Consider the following 16674-nt stretch of genomic DNA (forward strand, 5'->3'; position numbering starts at 1 on the left):
TATACAACATTTCCTGTTCTTTGGCTTTCCTACAGAAAGGACCAGTGGATGAGACTGGATGGGTTATCAATAATGTCCTGTCATTGCCTATTGTCAACAAGAAAGAAGAAATTGTGGGAGTTGCAACATTTTACAACAGGAAAGATGGAAAACCTTTTGATGAATATGATGAACAGATCACTGAAGTAAGCTGAACAGGATTAGAGGCTTTAAGGAACCATATGATGTTAATAGAAATATTATTGTAAAAGGTCATTTTTAAATGTCTAATAATTTTCAAATAGGCTCTATTAACACCAAATTAAATGTCTATCTTCTTCACTATGCAGTTTCTTACAAATCAGAAATTTTATTTCCCTTTATAAACCTGAAAATTTATGAGAGATAATTTACATTCCAATAATAAACAAAAGTCAGATATAATTTTATTTTCAATCATTTGACTTTTTAGTGCTGGTCAGCATCTCCTAATTCGCAGTGCATAAGCAGGTATGGCATGCTGCTTTCCAATGGATATCATGCCTGAGATCATGGGAGTTCCTAGAGGGCTCAGGATCACATTCACTTGTGCAAGATAAGATGCTACACGGTGTATCCAAGTCCACTCAGCTAACTTAAGCTTCATAAGCCTCAAAGTCCTGTATACAAAATTATAATATGGGACCTTAATTACTAGGTTGAGACAAACAACGCCATTAAAAGCTGTGAGGTGCTAACAGAACCTGTTGATAGAAGGTAAAGGCCTCTAACAAGTAGAGTTACACGTTGCTTTTCCAAGGGCACTACCAGGAACTGGAGTGTAATAGAAGTACGTTCAAATTGTCAGTTTAATTTTATTGTCATGGTGTCATTTCCACTTTGCTTGGCTTTGTTCCAGACTCTCACACAGTTCCTGGGGTGGTCTGTTTTAAATACTGACACTTATGACAGAATGAACAAGCTTGAAAACAGGAAAGACATTGCTCAGGAAATGCTTATGTACCAGACAAAGGCCACTCCTTCTGAAGTTGAATCTATACTGGTAAGTTTCTGTCCACAGTCACAAAATTAACGTAGGAAATTTGCTACACAAAACCTGAATTTCTTACTAATTTTCATTTTTAGAAATACAAGGAGAAATTAAATGTAAATAGTATAGAAGAATGTGACCAAAAGGATCTTATCAGGATTTTGGTAAGTCACTAAACTGAAAATTCTGGTAGTGTGTTTATATCAGATCATAATGTGTCCTCATTACAGAAGAAAGTTGTGCATAGCCAAATCCTGATTAATACAATTGATTTTAGCTACTAGTTCCATAAACTAGATGGAGTTGATTTAATAACACATCTTCAACCTTTTTGCTTCTTCTACGTGCAGAACCCACTGTTACCTACAAGGAAACATTCTGTCCCAAATATGTGTCAACAAACTTCGATAGTCAGTTATATAGAAAATTTTATATTCAATAACATTTAAAGTGTTTAAATTCTTTAAATATCTACTTTTTCTTTTTCTTTTTCTTTTTTTTTTTCTTGTGGAGCACTCCTGGAGTGCATGCACTGGCTTACTTTATCTGAAACAAAACTCAAAAGATGTGCTCCAACAAAACACTGAATGAACTCTTACTGTTAATGAAACAAAACAGAGCTACGCTGAAGAAAAAAGGTCAAATACACACAAATCTGTTGGCTTCTAGTACCAGCCACTTCACATATTTCCTCCTATTACACCACATTTGCTAGTGTAGACATAGCCACAGGGAAAAGAGCTCATTAAACTACTTGTAGTTACGTTCATGGGCATGCTGGAATGCAATGGTGTTAATGTTTTACTGGCTCCCACAAAACAGATGCTCACACAGCTCACAACACACAAGTGTTGAAAAACATCAAACACCAAAAAACATCAATAGACCATCTGTAGCTTCACATACCTTTTAAAGTAAATTTAATTTAGCTGCATGAAGAATTGCAAAAATTAATAGATAAACATTATAAAATCTCTTTACTGGTAGAACAACCAGTGATTATTATTGTACAGGCTTGACATGTAAACATATAATACTGGTATGAATTTTTAGATCTCCAAAAAGCAATTAAAATGAGGTCTCTCAACATTGTGGAGTCACAAATTCAAAGGCCTAATATCTTATGCACTGCCAAGGCTACACGCAAATTCTCTATCCTATTACAAGACCTGGAATCCCAGACAGTTAATGCGATAAAGCAGGTGTTTCTAGATCTGATGATTCACAAAGTAATGGGTCTTAAAACACCACTGCTCCGGGTTTCCTTGTCCTTGACGTCAGATCAGAGTAGATACAAAGGAAAATCCCAGGGAGAAGGAAATACCTTTGCACGGATGTTCAGTCTTATTTCTTGAAATATATGCATACATTCAGTCATTTTTCCTTATCCATAAAATAGAGAACATTATGGTGGAAGGGAGACACTGTGATCATATAGTCTATTTCTGTGTTGGACCAGACTTTCCTGAATTAATTCTTGTTTAGATTGGGACACATCCTTTAAAAATATAATAGTGCTCTCCCTAGGCTTTGGGATATACAGGTGAGAGGTGTTACAGAACACTAATATTGCTATTACCAGTTAGGCTATTCAATGTGAATCTATATAATGTATATGAAATAGGCAACTCAAATTTAATACAGACTTCTTAACTTTCATATTTTCTGCATTTCAGAATTTAGTATAAGTAAGCCACAATAACCATGAATACTATATGCTTTGTACATTTAAGCATTGTAATCATTTTTACTTTATGTATATACTGAGATCATTCAAGAGCCAAGCAGTCAAGAATCTACTGCAAGCAGACAAATGTGAACACAAATAAGATTTGTGAATTTTTACATCTGATCTTGTATGATTTTCCAGTCCTACAAGACTGGAAAATGTGCCAAATCAATCCTACAGGTTTGTCTATTAAGTGTATATAGGCTATCACAGAGAAAGAGACTCACAGGAGACAGTGTAAGACAAGACTAATTTTGAGAGTTCATTGTGGAGCAGAAACAAGCTGCCAGCACTCCAGAGGTTAAAAAATGTACAGGAATCTTTGCTTACCTATAGTGTCTCCAAGAGAAGACAAGGATAAGGGCATGTAGGCATGCAAGCAAGCCTTCCATTATTTAAAAATAAAATAAATAAATAAATAGTTGTTATACTTTATTCTACTGTAAAAGTAAAAAATGTTTTGTTCTAGACAGGTTATTTTTGGTCACTATATTCACTACTATTCTTAAGATCCAAAAGGGAAGAACAACATTTAACAATAATAATTTTAGTTGTGAAAAAGATAAGCTGCAGCCTTGGGAGAATCATAGGATTTTATACCAGGAAAGAGAAATTCCAAGGCCTGAGATTTCTGAACTAAGGAAATGTTGAGATGGTCACAACAGACTGCGTTGGAATTCAGAGCAAGAAGAAACACCACCTGGCCAAGACTTTTACCTATTACCTTTGAGAAGAAAGCCACCAGTATCACCATTGTGTTTCATAAATTAATACATACTAGTCTGTATTGAATCATGAGGCCTCTGAAGATACAGTATGTACACTGTCCTTAGGCAATGTTTCCACTGAAGTCAGAAAAGAAAAAAGTTTTTCCAACTTTGTTCTTTCCAGAAAAACCCTTGTGTTTTTACCTTTCCTAACAGAAAGAAGAATTACCTGATCCAAAAGATTTAGAACTGTATGAATTCCGCTTCAGTGACTTTCCTGTTACAGAGCATGGCCTGATAACTTGTGGAATACGACTGTTCTTTGAGATAAATGTTGTTGAAAAGTTCAAAGTCCCAGCTGAGGTCTGATTTATTTTGTCTTGTTTATATTTATTTTAAGATAGAAGAAAAATAGCTGACTGTAGATACTTTAATATAGAAGTAGGTAATACTAAAATATTAGTGTTATAGATAGCAATATTCCAAGCTTAATTAAACATTTGCATATTTTTCATAAACGTTTCAAACTAATCCTGAAATTGAGTGAGCTATGGAAGGAATTAAATCAACTTGCATTTACTTAAGAACGATTTGCTGTTTCCATGTGTAATTCAATGAAAAGCAACTATTTTCATAGAACTTGTACATTATTACAGTAATTTCATAGTATATTCCAGTAATTTTATAGGAATTCCATCATTTTGTTTCAATTAACAGCACAGTCCTAATCACTTCTGTTCATCATAGGTCCTTACAAGATGGATGTACACAGTCAGGAAGGGTTATCGAGACATCACTTACCATAACTGGCGACATGGATTCAACGTGGGACAAACAATGTTTACTCTACTAATGGTAGTGTTGCTAATATTAACGTTACATTCATTATTTAGTTTTCCTTTCAATTACAACTGGAAAATTCAGGAAGGTGCACACTCAGAATTGTCTGTTTTCTTTAACAGACAGGCAAAATAAAGAAATACTATACTGATCTTGAAGCCTTTGCTATGGTTGCTGCTGCTTTCTGCCATGACATTGATCACAGAGGGACCAACAACTTGTATCAGATGAAGTAAGTACAAATGTTCAAATATAAGAATATGTAGTATTTAGTGGCAAATGAAAAAAAACATGTCAAAATTTGCAAAAACATAACGTATATATTCCGTATTCATCTGGCATGAATGAACATTTATCCTATAGAAGATTTCTGCCTCAGAGCATTTGTTATGACAGCTGAAACACAAAGACAAAATGCAAAAGTAAAATCTTAGAAGGATCTCCTGGAGCTGCAATTCATTTTTAAGAGACTAAACTCCTGTAATGCTTGGATTGTAGCACAGCCCCATGCACATAAGGCCACAAAGAAATGACAAAAGTAAATCAAAATCCGTAACTGGGTTACTTTTTTCAAGACAAGGCATAAGCACTTTTCTGGAGAGGGATTCATGATGTGGCATAAACAACTGAACCTGCAAGACCAAACAGAGGCATATTTTAACAAACACAGTTTTTGAGTTTTGAGACACCTAACCATGACTTTGACTTTAGTGGGCACTGAACACCCACTGCTCTCCAATTTCCATCATTACTCCGTCACAAGAGTGAAGGGAAGCAAGTTTGGTTTTTTTGCTCTGCATCGTAATAATGGTTGATATACAGAATCATAGAATCACCTGGTTGGAAAAGACCTTTGAGATCACCGAGTCCAACTGTACTTATCCATTTACTAAACCATATCTCCGAGCACCCCATCTAGCCGTCTTTTAAATACCTCCAGGGATGGTGACTCAACCCCCTCCCTGCGCGCTCCATTCCATTGCCTGAGAACCCTTTCAGTGAAGGAGTATTTCCTGACATCCAATCTGTACCTCCCCTGGCACAATTTATAGATTAAATAAAATAAAATATATAAATATATCAATTAAATATATAGATTATACTACTGAACATTGCAGATCAGAAGCATTTTAATCCTAAAAATCTGAAACCTGAATAAAAAATATTACCTTCAAAATATTATAAAGAATTGCTTCTTTTTCAACAGGTCAGCTGCTCCGCTGGCAAAACTTCATGGCTCTTCCATTTTAGAAAGACATCACCTAGAGTACAGTAAAACCCTCCTGCAAGATGAGGTACGTCTGCATGAACCTTCTGCTCACAGTGATCAACACAAAAGATCCAGTTAAGTTACGATGTTCCAAATTCATTCCTCTAGGTCCACATTAAGAAATGATGCTAAAAGTCAGAAGTTTAAGACAAATCCTTATGTATTGTCCGCTTGTAGAGAAATACCAGTAACTCCACCAGAAATTTACTCCACATAGAACAGCTTTTCCTCTGGGCCTCACTCACACTCCTCAGGTTTTTTTTTTGTTTGTTTTTGTTTGTTTTTTCACTTTCACAACGCAGCTGATGTTGCAACCAAAGCAGAAAATACAACACCTACATACAAAATGTTGCAATTAAACTGCTACCCCTGGTTCAGGAAGTCTGAGTTCAGCTGCTGGCTCTGGCAGCTGAGGAACAAAGGGATGGAGCTGTTCACAGAGGGCCCCTCATCCCCAGGCCAGACCCCCCCACACCCCTTAGCTTGCAAAAACAGATAAAGCGGTAACATGAAGCTCTGCTGCAGCTCCCATTACTGATCTTCCTTGAGTTGGGCAGACGCCTTCAGCTGCCCTTCCCCAGCAGCCACAGAGGCGAGGCTCCACACCATGGTCTCCTCAGGCTCAACAAAATGGCGGCAGCGCAGCCCGCCGAGGCCCTCTGCCCTGCGGAGCTCTGTGGGGGTCAGGCATCCTCCCCTCAGCAGCTCCTGGCTCTGTCCTGGCTACAAGGGAAGAGACTCTTTACACCTCTTTCACTACATATTTGGCAGAGAAATAAGAGATTAAACAGGCAAGGCTTGAAGACGTGCGCCTTCCATCCTTGTTCACAGCAGCGTGGCAGGCACCCGCTTCCACTCTCGTTTTTCATTTTCTAATCCCTGTGGTGACGCCACTTCCTGACCTCGTGAGGCCACAGAACAAATCCTTACACTAAGCAGTAGCACAATGATCATAAAAAATCCAGAAGATTCATGATTTAAAAAAAACCTCCAACAAACAAAACAAAAAAACAACCCAACTTTACCCTTCTTGATGGCAATGCACTTTTCCAACGTGAGATGCTGGGGACTAACCCCTGCTCTTTGCTGGACCTTTGGAGGCTCTCAACAGCGGCATGGCTGCACCCTGCGCTCTCACGGGCACCATCCCCTCAGTTAAAGAAGGAAGGAACACCAGGACACTTTGAAAAATGCTGAGTGTGATGCTCTCATTTCCTTTGCCTGCGGAAAAGGACATTGCACAATCTAGGTCCCTGTCAGCACTGCAGGCAATTGTGCTGAGCCAGGTTAAGAGGACGAAAAGGTGTCTACTGTGAAGCTTTAAAAAGTCTAGGAAATTAGGTGTATGGAATGTGAACTGTAAAGAAATCATGAACTGCCACTTGTCTACTAATTATGTGGAATACAGGTGGGTTTCTTTGGTTTTAATGTATATATGGCAATAGCAGGACTTGCAGCTGTCTGAGTCACTGTGGATTTTGTTATTTGTGCAGCCTCTGGGGGCAGCACCTTAGACCCACCCACCGTTCACACCGTTATTTAGCCATTCGTTAGCCAGGAGTAAGGGCCATCTTTACCAACTTAATAATTTTTCATTTGTAGCATTATTTTAATTTAGGGACTGTAGTTGGCTAACTTTGTTACACTATACTGTGAGACAAGCTGTACAGTACAAACCAAAGACAGTGTTATAAAAGGAACTGAATTCATAAACTTTCCATCTTGCAGAGTTTAAACATCTTCCAGAACCTAAATAAGCGCCAGTTTGAAACTGTTCTACACTTATTTGAAGTTGCAATAATAGCAACTGACTTGGCTTTGTATTTCAAGTAAGTACTAAATTCTGTATAACTTCCTACTGAAAAAACTGTCCATCCTATACAATGTAGAACTGTAGTTTTAGTTGTTTATATGCAGGATACAGAGATATTTATATGCAGAGTACAAAGCTATATTTAAAATTGTTATTACGTCTAATTCTTTTAAAAACTCAAAACATTCTTAGATTCATTACAAGCTTTCAAATCAGAGAACACATAAATTAATATAATACTTAGTATACATTTAGTAGGTCAAATATGCTTTTAGTTACAGCAAACACTGTATTTCAGAAGTGTGGATTCTGTAGCCTAATCGTAGTGTATCATACAACAATTACTCATACTAAACACGAGTATGCTTATGACAAAGAAAATAAGATGCTGCTTTAAAAACAAAACTGCAGACATCAACTGATCCCAGTGCTAAACATGCCAAAGACTTGAAATATCAAATCATCCATCCTGTTCCTAAGTTACTGACTTAATATTCTTTTATAATGAGTGTTTTCCTGAAAGATCTATGGAGCCTTTTGTTTTGCTCCAGATGTCTTATGACTGAGACAATTTAAAGTCAGGAGACAGGAAACAATTCAGCAAGTTGTTCAACAGCAGTTATTAAATGTTAGTGAACAGTAATTCCATTCATTCTAAATGCAAATTTAAAATACTTATTAAGCAATAAGAGGATACATTTATGTTTTTGAAAGTTCTTCTCAGTCAGGTCTTAGTGCTTCTTTGCATTTTTGAGGGGAGGGAGTGAAGAACATTTATTAGTATTTGCTTCACTTTTTCCAATTAATTATGTTACAGAAAGTAACAAACGTAATACTAAAGAAATAAGAATGTCACCCCAAACAGATTAATATGAAGAGTTAGGAAACTGGTTATTTGTTTCTCTGTCAGGAATTCTGGCATACTACTTCACATGTCAGAGGTATATAGCAAAATCTAAATGTGCTAGGTTACCTGAAAAGTTTAAGTTCAATGGGAAGAAAGTATCACTTTGATACTTTTATGATTAGGATGCTACTTTGGAAAAACATAAATATCAAAAATATGATTTTTTATTTAATTTTCAATGTAGGAACTTTTGTTCACTAATATATGGTTTATTGGTACATTTTAACAGGAAAAGAACTATGTTTCAAAAGATTGTGGATGCAATTGAAAAAATGGAAACAGAAGAGGAAGCAATTAAATATATATCTGTTGACCCAACCAAAAAAGAAGTCATCATGTAGGTGGTTAATATTTTACTCTTTATCTAATCAGTTATCTAGGACCAGATTTTCAAATAATTTCGGCACCTAAACATGTAAATTGTTTACATGTAGGTGTTATTGTCCGATAATTAACATAACCATGATTTTAAATTATAAATAGATGTCGGCAACCTTCTCAAAATGTGCACCCACCTGCATCTTAGGTATCTAAATTCCTTAAAAAATCTAGACCTTTACTTTTTCCTATCCTCACTCTAACTATACTCCTTTTTGTTTTGTGTTTTCAAAGGGCTATGATGATGACTGGATGTGACCTGTCTGCTATAACCAAGCCTTGGGAAGTGCAAAGTAAGGTAGGCACTTTTTGAATAAACAATACTGCGTTCACTATCTGTTTCACTGCCTATTTGGCCCATGATTTAAAAATAATTACTTATTATAATCTGATAGATAAATTTAAGTATCTGCACCCAACTGCATTTCCAGAAAACAACCTCTGTTCTTCTGATGCCTCTCCCCAGTCACTCTACTGTTGTTCCACCGTTCTCAACTTGTCTTTCAGCTAAAACTGGCATCCCCGATTCTGTCAGCTGTTCTAGCTACCCTTAAATATCACTGTTATTTTTGTGCTATCCAACTTTTGCTATTTTTCACGTATTTTTAAGGTACAGATTTAACAACAGTATGGTTTCAGTGAATTGTGTCTATTCTGCAGACCTTGGTGCCATTTCAAAGTAGCTTAAACATGCTAAAAATAAATTCTGTAATATAGTGTGACGTGGCTTTGTACGTAAGCACTTCAAGTACTGCCATACTTGTCGACCATCATGCTGAAGATCATCACTTAGCCTTACAGGAAGAGGTTTTAACAATGCATAATCAAAATACAACTGCAAGATGCTTGTGGAGCCTTCTAAGTAATACACATTACAGCTACTAGAAGATTCTGTTACGTTGCTAATATTGTCTTGTTCCTGTTAACAATAGTCTGTCATTACCGCATCATGCACCAGAACACTGGTAGAGATAATTTGCTGGAAAAAGCCTTAAGTACACCAGAGAGTGTCTGTAATCTTTTGAAAGATGCCCTTGACTATCTCTATAGGGATTAAAGAGTAAAATTCTACTGCATTTGACCAAAAGTCTGTATTTCTGTAGTACTTTTTAAACTACTCTGAGGTAATGCAGCTAGCAAGAAATAAGTCTTTGTGGAAGGGAAGTTAATAATAATAAGTAGTAAATTTAAACAGTAATATGCCAGTTCTTGGTCAATCATCATTTTCACATTTTCTGGAAAGTCTTATTCTTTTATTTATTTATTTAAACTTACTCCTTCCTGCTGACAATTCCACTGAATTGTGATTATTCAGGTTGCCCTCATGGTTGCAAATGAATTCTGGGAGCAAGGTGACCTGGAACGAACTGTGCTACAGCAACAACCAATTGTAAGTACTAAATAATTTATCTGTGTTAACCAATACTATTTTTAAAACATTGAATAGATAATAGTCCATGATGCTGACTAGATTGTTATACCATGAAGCATAGTACCTACATAATCTAAATTACTGCTATTGTATTCTAGCCTATGATGGACAGAAACAAAGGAGATGAACTACCTAAGCTCCAAGTTGGTTTCATAGATTTTGTGTGTACATTTGTGTACAAGGTAAGAATTTGTTTGTTTGTTTTCCTGCTGCAGCTATTCTGATGGCACAATTAGTGATGAACTGGTGCAATTAAAAAAATCTTATACAGCAGCAGGACTCTTGGTTACAGGGTAAACAACTATCACAACGGCCACAATTTTTAAGTCTCTTGTTACACAGGAGAATTGCTCCCGCAAAGCAAATTCAAGAGATGTGAAACGAAATAATAAAAAGTTAAGATCTCAGTGAAACTTGAGGTTGCTGAGGTTTTGTTACTACCTTGAAAGACCGAGTTTTAAAGCCCCATCTGATTCTTCACAGTCTCATTTAATATAAGCACACAACATGCAGATAGATATTAGGAAGAAGTTCTTTACTGTAAGGGTGGTCAGACACTGGAACAGGTTGCCCAAGGAAGTTGTGGATGCCCCCTCCCTGGAAGTGTTTAAGGCCAGGCTGGATGAGGCTTTGAGCAACCTGATCTAGTGGAGGGTGTCCCTGCTGAAGGCGGGGGGATTGGAACTAGATGATCTTTGAGGTCCCTTCCAATCCAAACCATTCTATGATTCTATGATTCTATGGTTACAGAAAGCAGTTAATAGCACAGCAAAGGGAATAAGAAACTTGCAATATTCTGGAAATACATTCTGTATCTTCTGAAATAGCACTGAAATGCCAACATTATTAATCCCTGTCTAGCTTTTAATATTACCCCAATACGTCATGCAGAAAAGTGACATGTGTAATTTTAACATCTTCAGACACATCTTCATTTGCTTGGAATATACTACAGGATACTAGACTTTTTATTATATCCTGATACTGATAATCATATGAAAAATATCATGATCATAGTTACAATGTTATTACATCAATCAGACTACCAAATGTGGGATTAGACAAGATACTAAAATGTGCAGTATCCAATTCAGATCTTTTCTTACTGACTGTGCAGAATATTATCCCAACACAGTATTTCTAACAATATGCCACCACCGCATGGCCAAGAACATGCATTCTAATGGGCATCAGCAGGTACTCACGCTATTTCTTTTAAAATTTTTTCTTATCTACAGAAAACCCACTACCAGAGATGGTTCCATTTGTTTCAAGTGCTTGAAAAAAATGTGAAATCAAATAAAATTAATTCCTATAGCATACAGACAGATTTAATAGAAAAATGAAAGCTAATGTTTTTTTATGCAAAGCAGCAGTATTTCCACAAATTCAAGATTTTCAAATCACCTGTGTTTACAAATTTCTAATTTACTAATTAAACTGTTTGTATAGGAATTCTCAAGGTTTCACAAGGAAATTACACCTATGTTTGATGGTCTTCAAAACAACAGGGTTGAATGGAAAACACGAGCTGATGAATATGAAGAGAAGATGAAAGTTATTGAGGAACAAAAGAAAAAGGAAGAAGAAGCAGCTGCCAAAAAAGGTTAAGTAACTTCTAAGGTTTCCTTTTAAATATATTTGTAAGGCAAATTCTCTCTCTCTCAAATTCACACATGCATTGTACTGGTGCAATATTCTATTAAACTTTGTACTAATGGTATGTGAGTTCTGAATCAGTAAAATTAGCTTTATCTTTACTTAGATGAGTAAACTTTAAAAATTACACAAATCTGGTACACAGACCTCATTTTCTAAACTGCAGAATTATAGAAAATATGACCATCACAAAAGTGAAGGGAATGCAAAATTTCTTTTGTCTTAAGACTTAAAACTGAATGTAAACACGTACCTATCTGTGAGGGCTGCAATCAGCTGAAATACTAGAGATGTATCAAAATTCTGTGTGGCCTCAGCCCCAAATGCATTCAGGTACTTTGTTTAAGCTGAAAATGAAAAGCATAAGGAAAAGAGATGGGAATGGATAGTGTGCGTTTGGAACATAAAAAAGCAGTGCTCACTTCTCTTCCAAGTTTAAGATAAAGGTTTTGGCTCTAGTTCATTACCATCAGTTTCTTGGCTGAAATACTCCCTCTCATATTACAAATTTAACACTAATCTTCCTAAGACGGCCCAAGTCCTAAAATTGAAAGTATAGTTCCGAATATGACAACCTAGAAGAGAATCTGATTTTATAGAAACTGAGAACCTATCATGTGAGTGTAAGAGTGAAATGAGTCAGTTATTTTTATTCTGTATTGCATGTGGAACAGCAGGTCAACAGCTCTGCCAATCAGCTGAGATGACTGAAAAGGTTCAGAGATTAAAACAAAAGCACATGTGATTACTACAGAATGATTTGTCAGCTAGTTTGAAGAAGAAAAGTTAGTTTACTCTAAGTGTGTGTTTCATAACTTTAAAACACAGAACAGTACTGAGTAATTTATTTGTTAATTGGTGTCTGTGGGAAATAGGTGAGTATTCTTCACATTTCTTACAAAAGAGAGGTTACTCAAGGCCACCCATCAAGGTACTGTCAGAGTGTGAAAAGGAGCTAGAGTTATTGGCTCCTAAAATAAATAATTCTAAGCTAAAATAAAAAAAAAAATGTTTTTGCAAAGTGGTTAAAAAGTACTGTAAGTTGCATGACTTAATCAAAGCAGAAATGTCTAATAAAATGAGTCAAATGTTATTATTGTAATAAAATTAGAATTATTTTGGTCTGCTCACACTGTGGTACCACTTACACACTTCTACAGAAATTATGCCCACCCAGATTTAGTTTTAAACACACTTTTTTGCAATTAATTATATAATCTTATTTATTTAAGATTAATTTATTGCTGAGAACTAGCTGGTTGTGAGTATGAACAAAGTACTCTTTCCTTACACTGGAATGTAAGCGTCTGAGCTTCACAGAAATACCATCAGAACAAAACAAAACAACCCAGGACCTGCACACCAACCTCATATACATTTGCTTTCTTAGCAAAGAGTATAGTTACTAAAGTCTGATCCTATGTCCTTAAACATAAGGTTCTTATATAAAAAATAAATAATACATTTAGGAAGAGTCAGCTATTTCTACTCCCATCTTACATCACTGGTATTTCGGAATAACTCAGTCACTGACTTAAGGAAAGAAGTATTTTCCCACAAGGAACCATACACAGGCAAGCATGGACAGAACGATCTGAAGGAGCTAAGGATTTGACCTTTGCATATCATAACTGGCATCACTAAATGTAAGTGAATTATTTTGCATGTTTTTAAATGTGCACTGGAACGAGGCCATGCCCACTTGTGAAGAACAGATCTGACACTGTCAAATCAAGGCCATGTAAATACAAGAGTTTGTTAAGTTAGTTCATACAAACAATAATTTGATACATACTGAACCGTGTAGTTTCTCTAGATCACACTGACCTGGCTATTCTTAGCCATTCAGTAGACAGAAAACAAAATAAACATATTTGCTGAACCACTACAGCGGAAAGTTCAGAACAGAAACTAAAACAGAAGAGAGCATTAAACTAAAAAAATAAAATACATAGTTAGTAACATAGTGTTGATTATATCCACAAATTACAGAGGGCAGGACACTGATTATGTGACATGTTTCAATACAGGTGGAAAAGGTCGAAAATGACCTAGTAACATGATGATCCACAGCTTTCAAATGTAAGTTTTAATTCTAATATTGGTATATTACCGTAATTGAACCTGGAAACGCAATTTATTACACTGAAAGAATCTTAACTATGTCCAATGAACATCTGTGGAATCATTTGAGAGAGACAGTAACAGAATCGGTAGCTACAGGTAACAAACAGAAAAAGCGTCTCTCTCTTAACTGGTAATTACAAAAGGATTCATGCAGGGTTGAATAAAGGTTTATACAATTACATCAAATTAAAGGTTTTGTATCATCTGCTTAAAAAATAAGATTCATAGATTATATTGGTCCAAGAGTTTATTTCTTTTGCACGGCTTTCATACCTCAGTTCTGTATGTGTGGGACACATATATTTAACTACTGAAACTTTCCAGTAAGAGTGGTTCAGTGCATGTTTGGTCCTTTAAGAAATGGTGGTATCAACTGCTGCACTACATGCACACACACACACACACACACACACACACACACACAGCATGTTTTATTGTTTCATACTCCATTTTCACAGCTAAGTAGTGAAATCGTGTTCAATTTTCAGAAGATCAAGCACACATAATACGCATATCTCAAAAGCAACATTTTTTAACACGAAATTAGAACAGCTAAAATTAACAGAAAATACTCATTTTACCTTCTCTGTTTTGTTTTAGCTGAAAGTGTACCTGGAGGTGGTGGTGGAGGTGGTGGTGGAAGTGGAGAGGACGGAAAATCCAAAACATGTATAATTTTGTAATTCTTTGTCTCAGACACTGTTTCCGCTACAGGAAAGACATCCAGAAAGAACTTCAATGAGCCCCAGTGGATTTTTGCTTTGTATAGAGTAGTATAGATCAGTCTCTTAACAATCCTCTTAAACACTTGCCATTTGTTCAAAATAGTTTTTAATGGAGTAAACAAACAGTTACAATTACAAACTGGAAAATTAAAAGAAAAAATAATGGTGCAAAATGAGTTAACTGTGTACTCTAAATATTTTTTCATGTCACACAATTTATATACAGTATTTTTATTAAAATATTTAACCTGCACATTGTTCAGAAAAACTATAAATAATTTTGACAGATCTTACATGAAATTACTGAATGAAATCAGTATGAAATAATCTATAATTCAGACCAAAAAAAAGTGCTTTTCCTAACTTGTATATTTAGATTTTTATATTATGTGTATTTCCTGGAATTGTGTCCTTTTCCTTCATTCTCAATACTATATAAAGTTCTAGAGTAAACATCATCTTCACTTTAGGAATGCTCGACACAATTCCCTGGTTTATATCTATTAAAAGCAGGCTCATGGTACACAGTATTTTTCCAAAACTACCAAGGATAAATCCATAGCTCAGAGAAACCACTCTTTTGCCCATCTACAAATGGCTCTGCCCACAGTTCCTGAAGTGGCCACCTTTCATTGTAAAAATCTAAAGGGGCAAACTGTAAACATCATACTTTGCATACAAGTAAGAGTTTACTAAGATACCTATACAAGAATATCTACAGCAGGATCTACATTCAAAGGCATTTTAAAAGGCTCATCTACTCCCAAGGCACCTTTCTTAAATGCAGTAAATGGCAGTATTTGAAAACCAATGAACTGGCACCAATTTACTCTTGGGAGGGAGAGGACAGCAGAAATGGAGCCAGAATTCACATTACCTTCCTTTCTACAACCAAGAGGACAGATTGCACACAAATTAGCTCTTCATAAATAATGATCTCCCTACCAAAGCCTTCTGTTCTTGAAGAATGAGAGAGTCCACTCCATACCTCTACTCAGGTCTCACAAATCTGGTTCCTGCTGCAGATGAAGGAAGGAAAATGGCTAGTATATTATGCACGTGTCTAAGTATCTACTGGAACTAGTTCCAAACCTAAGAGGAGACAGATGTCAAAAGCAATTCCTTCAATGAACAAGTCTGACATGCAGACTCAATCCTGCCACTTTTCTTCTCACTTTAAAGATAGCAAATTCTCATATTTTTTTCCCTCAGCAGCTGCAGAGAAGGGAAAATGAACAATTTGTCATATTATATAGCTTTAAAAGAATGCTCTACAAACATAGATACTGGGTACAACTATCACCCAAAATTAAAGAAATTCACAAAAAAATAAAATCCCACTTATTACATCCTTATTTATAAACGGACCTAATATTTTATGCAAACTTACTTATGACATAAAACTGGACATCATGTATTATTTTCTGTATTAAATGCAGATCCTAAAGCAAGATATTTCAAGGTTGTTTCATCATGGATTTTTATATAAACTGTACTAAATTATGTATTTAATATGTATACTGTACTTTTTTATAACTGTATTTTAAAGACCCAAAGAGGAGTTAGTTATCCAGAACACATACTTAACATACAATACTTGAAGCAACAAATATAGCAACACATTTGACAAAAGCCCCTTTGGGCAAATTGCACACGTGTAAGCAGATTGCTGCAGATTGGATTTGACTCTCAACCAAGCTTTCAAGATGACAGAGAATTAACCTTTAAATCCACCTTCTTACCTAAAGGTTAACTTTATTTCTTACTCAAGAACACCCTAAATATGTCCTTGCACTGTCACCTATTATGTAAGTACAAACTGTTTAAAATGTAATTATGTTAAGTAATACTTGTAAAGAGAGTTCCCAACTTCTTCATATGAGCGCATGTAAAGTGTTCATAAATACACTGCAGCCATCTCTGCTGTTTTCCACATCAAATACTTATTATAAATACCTTCTATAAATGTATCTAGAGTAAGAAATAGTTATCAAAAATATATTTTATATAACACTAACTTTCCACAGGTTAACATGAACATTTAATTTTAAAAAAGTTTGTCCTTTATATCTGAAGTA

The 16674-nt window shown here is 35.6% G+C and overlaps 1 protein-coding gene across 1 annotated transcript in view; it reads left to right on the forward strand.

The window, feature by feature from the left end:
* The window catches only part of PDE6C (phosphodiesterase 6C), a 28610-nt gene extending 14056 nt beyond the window's left edge, over positions 1-14554 (forward strand). Inside the window, exons 9-22 of the mRNA XM_010162071.1 lie at positions 36-185; positions 878-1021; positions 1105-1173; positions 3662-3808; positions 4193-4300; positions 4408-4517; positions 5493-5580; positions 7284-7384; positions 8505-8612; positions 8888-8951; positions 9969-10043; positions 10184-10267; positions 11538-11691; positions 14472-14554. Of these exons, the coding sequence (XP_010160373.1) occupies positions 36-185; positions 878-1021; positions 1105-1173; positions 3662-3808; positions 4193-4300; positions 4408-4517; positions 5493-5580; positions 7284-7384; positions 8505-8612; positions 8888-8951; positions 9969-10043; positions 10184-10267; positions 11538-11691; positions 14472-14554 (1485 nt within the window). The remainder of the gene's footprint in view (positions 1-35; positions 186-877; positions 1022-1104; positions 1174-3661; positions 3809-4192; positions 4301-4407; positions 4518-5492; positions 5581-7283; positions 7385-8504; positions 8613-8887; positions 8952-9968; positions 10044-10183; positions 10268-11537; positions 11692-14471) is intronic.
* Positions 14555-16674: the final 2120 nt, after the last annotated feature.

Source organism: Antrostomus carolinensis, unplaced genomic scaffold (genome assembly GCF_000700745.2).
Source record: "Antrostomus carolinensis isolate BGI_N321 unplaced genomic scaffold, ASM70074v2 scaffold2682, whole genome shotgun sequence".
In the NCBI taxonomy this organism is placed as follows: domain Eukaryota; kingdom Metazoa; phylum Chordata; class Aves; order Caprimulgiformes; family Caprimulgidae; genus Antrostomus; species Antrostomus carolinensis.